This window comes from Nuphar pumila, chromosome 3 (genome assembly GCF_984573655.1).
Source record: "Nuphar pumila chromosome 3, dmNupPumi1.hap1.1, whole genome shotgun sequence".
Taxonomy (NCBI): Eukaryota; Viridiplantae; Streptophyta; class Magnoliopsida; order Nymphaeales; family Nymphaeaceae; genus Nuphar; species Nuphar pumila.
Window position 1 is genome coordinate 140,820,215 of NC_143251.1, and position 6,789 is coordinate 140,827,003.

At 37.9% G+C, this 6,789-nt stretch overlaps 1 protein-coding gene across 1 annotated transcript; it reads right to left on the reverse strand.

Moving 5' to 3' along the window:
- Positions 1-378: 378 nt before the first annotated feature.
- Positions 379-6,025, reverse strand: LOC149844121 (peroxisomal adenine nucleotide carrier 1-like). Its single transcript, XM_090002070.1, has 5 exons — positions 5,698-6,025; positions 3,329-3,560; positions 3,002-3,148; positions 1,065-1,234; positions 379-978 (listed from the first exon to the last, which is right to left on the reverse strand). Exons 1-5 carry the CDS (start codon positions 5,838-5,840, stop codon positions 699-701), a joined length of 972 nt encoding a protein of 323 aa, XP_089858196.1. The 5' UTR covers positions 5,841-6,025; the 3' UTR covers positions 379-698.
- Positions 6,026-6,789: the final 764 nt, after the last annotated feature.

Sequence of the window (6,789 nt, forward strand, 5' to 3'; positions counted from 1 at the left end):
AAGCTCAATTAGTTAAAGCTCATCGAACTAAATACGAGTCTATTTCAAGGGCTACAACAAGCTCATTCCAAGTTCAATTGCAAACAGTTTGGCTCCCTTACCAGCCATGTTGCAACTGGGTTTGACTTGCTCAAAGGAACAACGGCATGGTATGAAAAGTTGGGGCTGGCTGAGCTGGATCAACATGAGACTCAAATAGTCTTGAACTCTTGATTGGCTTGGCCATTTGTTTATTAAAGTCAAGTAAACACACTAAAGATTTGAAGTTCCATAGTGCCCACATAAAAGAGTTCAGACATGCATTCAATCAATGCAAGGAAGAAAAAGAATGCTCATGGCCATATACTTGATATCAACTCACTTGATTCCACAAAAGCCTTCTGACAGAAACCAGTCTTATTTCTCATTTATGACAAAAAAAGAAACTTGACCCACATGACAAATTTCCCCACAAGATTGAGAATCAAGGCTGATGATTTTGAGCAAGCTTACTGGTTGAAGTTCTTTCACCTTGTCAAACAACCAAGGGATGGGTTATTCATGATTATGTCACTCTTACACTCCCACTGGCTAGTTGACAAGACCAGAAACACCCATCACATTTACATACACACTACCAACCAGGATTATTTCTTGTTTGTCTACAGCCTCTCATAAAGATTACAGAAAGGGCTAGGCACTGTCTTATACATGATCTTTCAAACATTTTTCACTCTCTTCCTAACAGCAAAAAGGTAGCTGTGTAGTGCGAGCATCAAAACCCAGGTGGTCTTAGAAATCTTCTCCTTTATCATTAACAGCAAGGCTGAACTCAGGACAGTCTTCAAAATCTGAGCTTGCAGCCCTTTGTAGAAACCTAGTGGCCCTTCCTTTTTCCAAATAATATGCAACGTATCTATTATGCCTTTGGACTTGACTTTAGCATCTTCCTCTTTTGTTCCTTCTTTCGGATCAGAAGCCTGGATCATAACCTTACACCTGCCAAGCAACACACATTGTTATCAAATATTCAATATAACAGCAAAGCCATCAGGAAATAGTAGCAGGAAAAATGATATGACTACCTTATGGCAGGATATGTGACGATGGTAGCAATGCTCTTTGAGAGTGCACCCAGTAGGAATGCTGAAAATGCAGACAAAGCTCGAGGAGAGGGAGATTCTGTGATCAAGTCTGTCCTATTTCTTCTTTGGCTCTTAAGCAGTCGTTGCTTCAGTTGATCAAATACAGTGTACTGCATACAAAGTTGAGTTGCAAAATTTTAAAAATCACAATACAAAACTTTGTGTTCATTTTCATTCGATCATTTAGTAACAGAAATAAGAAGAGATCAATCAACCTCCAGCAACAACACTCTCCTATCGTTCTTAGACATGTCCATTTTAACCTTGCAGTTATGCAATTAAAGAAGCCGTTAACAAGATCCTTTATGTGTTCACCTTTCAAGTGAATGGGATACATAATACAGGGAGGGCATGGCATGACTACATGGGTCCTATCAAATCCAACCATAGGCTCTGTTTGGGAGCCCGTGTTGGAGTAGAGATGAGAGGCATGATGAAGAGTGGAGATGAAAATGGTTGATGGGAGTGGAGTTGTCAACTATGTTGATGTAGTTGAAATGGGGAAATTGGAGGCCATCTCCACCACCATCTCTCAAATCCAGGCTCCCAAACAGCAGCTGAGATGGAGGATTCAGTGAATATGAATCTCCCTCTAAAATCCATCCCCCAAACACAACCTTATTGGACTTCCCATTCATATGAAATAAAAGTTGTCGTTCATATATAAATTCCTGCTTGACAAAAGAACTCAATTACAGATGACGGGCAAAGAACTTCCCTCAAGCTTTTGTCTCTTTTGTCAGAGACTGTTCTTTCAGTGAAGCAGACTAAGTCATTAATAGATACCAAGATCTATAGAAACGCATTAAAGGAATCTTCAAAAACATATATCAGCACAGTCCCCATTAGATTCAAAATCAACGACGCTTTTGCACTTGTATGCACGCTTATGGTGAAAGATTTCTGGAAGACAACATAACATCACACTTAAACATTACCAACAAGAAGCAAAGAGCAAAGAAGTAGTAGGACAACAAAATGCTTATCTTTAATAAATAGAACACAATGAGCAAAGAGAAAATATCTTCAATCAAATGGAAATCACGTGCTACACTTTACAGATTTTGTCTTATAGAAAAGGTTACATGACAAGGTGTAAAAAAAGGAAAAGAATGTAAGACTATCTTGAGGCTTCGTTGTGCTTTTTTTTCTTTTAATAGTTGTGAAAAGATATTCTAAACAGAGTACATATATGATCACAAGGTATCCATCACAATGATCTACAAATGAAAGTCATACAAGTAAATCAAAGGAAATTGAGCCATTTATTAGTGTCTTAATATTTCCATTTGATCCACAACCTTGCATTGAAACTTTCTATCACTACTTTATCTACATGAAGCTACGACAAGAAAATGCAAACAACTTATCCATCTTTCTCTTATTTGAAACACACAAGATGACTAAATTTATCAAGAATAAGCAGTCAAGTTGAACTTTTTCTATGTAATATTAGGACTGTAAACAGCTCTTCAGTCTGAGCCTGGGATCCAAGTCTGCTTCTCCTTTGACCAGGTATGATCCAGATCTGAATCTAACCTTGCATTACCAGATCCAATGCTTTTACAAATGTCAGATTAAAAGTGCTAGACCTCATCAGAATGGTCTTCATGCTAAGGGGCAAACCTGACTCATGACCAATACAACCCGACTGCAATATATGATCCCCTATAACTAAAATGTACTACAAGAGATAAGATCCCAAAAGACACAAGTCCATTAAAAGCTGAATCCTTGCCACACCTTTCCATCTCTTAATCATATATAAACACAACATTGATGCCACACCTTGCCATATAACTGAATCCTACACAGAGAAGCACAGATTGCATATCCAGCCAATTCCAAGATAAAATTCAGCATTGAAAAAATTTAACCTGAATAGCAGGATTTGATGTGAGTAGAAGAGAAATGCCAAGGCCATCAAATGCCTCACTCAAGGATCCCTGTGAAAGAGTTTCCCAAAGTCCCTTTGATTTACCAAATGCACTAGTTTGCATTCGCGATGATGCTGTATCTAATGGCTAACAGTTGGAGGACAAAAACGAGAAACAAAAAAGGCAAGTCAGAATCTGCTAAATAGAAATCATTATCAAAATAGCAGGAATCTCCTATGGAGCAAATTCAAGAAGCATTGAAAAAAACAAAAAAAACAAAAAAAACTTATTACTAAAAAAAAATCATACAACTAACGGATGCAATACCTGTGTAATTATCGCAGTGCAGGCACCTGCTGCAGCAGCAACAATCAGGTTTGCTTTTGTGCCAATTGATTTTGTTTGACTCCTGCTCAAATATAGCCTCTTGAAGTAACTGTAGCCATAAAAATAAATAAATTGGGCTATAAATGATTGCAGATTCTTTGTACCAAGTCCTTGGTACAATGAAAGGACCTGGCGAGTTGAAACAGCTTCCCATAAGACATCTAAAAGACTCCTGCAATTTTTCAGTTCAACCGAAAAAAAAAACAGTCAGCAAAAAATCATACAGATATTTACTTAAATAAAATAAAGATGAAGACATTAGGCAGAAGGAGAAAGCAGGGCTTTCCTATGCTGGCAAATCAGATAAAATACATAAAGAATTGCAAGAAAGAGAGGTTAAGATGTCTTAATCAACCACTTGAGGGATAGCTGCTGATATAATCAGAATTTGCAGCATTCTCTTGCATGAAATTTATGAGTATTAATAAAGACAACATGCAAATGGTCTCACATACAGGTTGGAGCAGCTTCCACAAATTGAAAATACTGTGCACGAGGTGTCTTGATACCTTTCAGCTACTTTTCTCACACTAACATTAATGTTAATATATCTACCACTGAAAATGATAGCTATTCTCTCAATTACCAAGCAACTACAAACTGATGACAAGTGACTGCCAGACAGCAAGAGTTAAAACCAAGGAGAAATTTTTTTGAAAGAATGAACTTTCTTATTTGAGTTATTCAAATCTTCACAAATGTAAAAGGTTCCTCAGTACCATCTTATTAGGCAATAGGCACATCTTCGGTAAAAGTCATCATTTCTATGGCAGTTAAAACCATTTTTCTTCAAGTCTCTTGATTAATCCCATCAGTTCCTAACCTATCTTGTGTGTTCATAAAGTAATTTGTGGTTAGGCAATAAAATGATCAAGTGACTCTAGAAAGACTAGAAATAGGCTAGGCTGGTCCAGTGAATCTACAGGCTCTTCTTTTCTCTTTTCCCCTTCTTCCTTGTGTGTCTGTGTGCGCGCACACTTGGTGGGAGATAAGCAGGGAGCTCTCAAATTCTGGGCCACGTTCAGACTTTAATTATTACAACCATATGGCTGAGGCAATGTGATCCTTATAACTTGTTTATCAAATGGGCCAGGACAAGACCTAGTTCCCTGAGTTCAAGATGTAGCATGGCCTGGCTGACACTAGATTATGTTTCGGTTAAGTTTAATTCTGATATTAGGCCCAGTGGACTGGCTGCATCACAATCCAGCCAAAGAGAGACCTGCTTGTTGTCCAACATGTTATCCACCTAATCGTGCCTTCTGCTGAATAGAACCACGCTTTCCACACATTCTCTCAGTACATATGATGCTGTCCAACATGCACTGAACACTTACAAAAGCAAAGAAGGCATGAACAGTTCAAATATCAGAAGTGAGAATAAAATTTACATTAGCTTGTTGAAACCAGATAAAAATATCGAATTTTGCTCAAATACCAGTTTAAAAAAAATTATGGAGAATGATATGATGCACCTTCTAATAAAATATCATAACAAACGTGAAAATATCGTGCCTTCATGAGGGGAGACACTGTTGTCTCCTGCAGGTAAAGAATGGAGGATGAAGCATGGCCAATGAAGATGGCTCCACCAAAACGTTCAAGATTATAGCTTAACTCATGGCAATTTATTCACCTCTACAAAAGTGAGAGGAACAAACCTTAAACTTCCAATCGGATCCATTTCACACTCGTCGCCCAAATACACGATGTATTGTAAGTATGTGTGGTTCTGATTTTCTATAAAAATCCACAATTGCTATGATTCACATCTTCATCTACTGACAATCACAGGATGTTCCTGATCTATATAAGGGTCTATCTCACGATGCTTACGGGTCTAACGTGGTTTGATCTACGCAAAATACGTCACATTCAGATCAAGAAATCTGATCTTCGACTTAAGTAAAACACATCGCCCATTTGGATAATCAAAATGCGCAAAAACTACCGCTTGCAATGTTGAAAACCACCAACAAAACACTAAAATCTGTAAAGGGTAAGTCATAAGCCGATCATCTATCACCACACTGTTTCCCAAACAACCTCAGTTTCACAGTCTTCACAACAATACCACTAATCAACATCCCCTTCTGCCACAAACCTACATCTTTAAGACCCACAAACTCTTTTTTTTAATAGGCTAAGACCCACAAACTCTTTTACCAAAAAAACACACAGATCAAGGAAATCCACCATGGTGGTAGGCGAAACTATAAAAAAATTAAGAAAAAAACCGCAATTTTCACGCGATTGAAGAAACAAAACCATGAATATACAGCATAAACACAAGTGATCATGGATCAGACCTATATTTCTGAGTGCCGGCGCCTCGAACGTCGGCCTGGTACTTGGTTTTGCACGTATCGAGAGGGTAGAAGACGGTGGTGCTGACAATGGACCCCACCGCACCAGAGGTCGCCTCTACCAGAGACTCAAAATCGATCTCCATGAAAAAATAAAAAAGGAAAAAGATTCGAATTCTCACACAAACAACAGAATCAACACTCTAGAACCCCCAAAAAACACTAAAACACTAACACCAAAAGAAAGGAGAAAAGGAGATCAAGAAGGAAGAAGAGAGTTTCTTATTCTTCTTCCTCAGAGAGAGAGAGTGCTACACGACTCGACACAGAGAGAAGGTCTCTCCCTCTCTACCCTTTTTGAACGAGAGCGGTGGCAGAAGCAAAAGCATCTTCCGTGTTTAACTATGAAGATTAAATTTCCCTCTCTTTGGAATTATTTACGATCCTGTCCGTCTTTCAACTCAGGTAGTTGTTGACTATCGAGTTTGACTATGTTGAATTGACCGAGTCAATCGAGCCTTAAGTGAGCTCACCAACGGTGGGCGTCCTAGTTGACTGGATGACTTGGTTCACTCTTTTTGCGAGCATTGGGTGCGTAGACCTTACCCCCATAATTCCCATGTTGGTCCATGCTCGCAAGCCTGGTTATGTGGTTAAGTTCGAGTTAAGGATGTCATGAGTCTTTGCTATGTTGGATAAGTCCTAACACTGAACGGCCTCTTAGTTAAACAAGGCACGCCAGGGCATAGGCAGACACGACTGCCACTGAGGTATAACATATAATATTAATAAAAATAATAAAAAATTTAAATAAAAACTACTAATAAACAATAGTATAAAATAAATATTATTTTCCTATAATTAACTCATATTATTCATTTTCTTATATGCATGCACATGTAAACCACAATTAAGTTACACTCATAGTGCGATAAAACAAGTTATATCTATAATCATGAAATCATATTGAATACATGTGGGGCCATCTCTAAATCAACCTATTCTAGAAATACCTTCTATGCACAAAATTTTTGTTGTAATAATAGAATTCAAATGCACAATCAATATAAAATAAGTTAATTCCTCAACTATTGT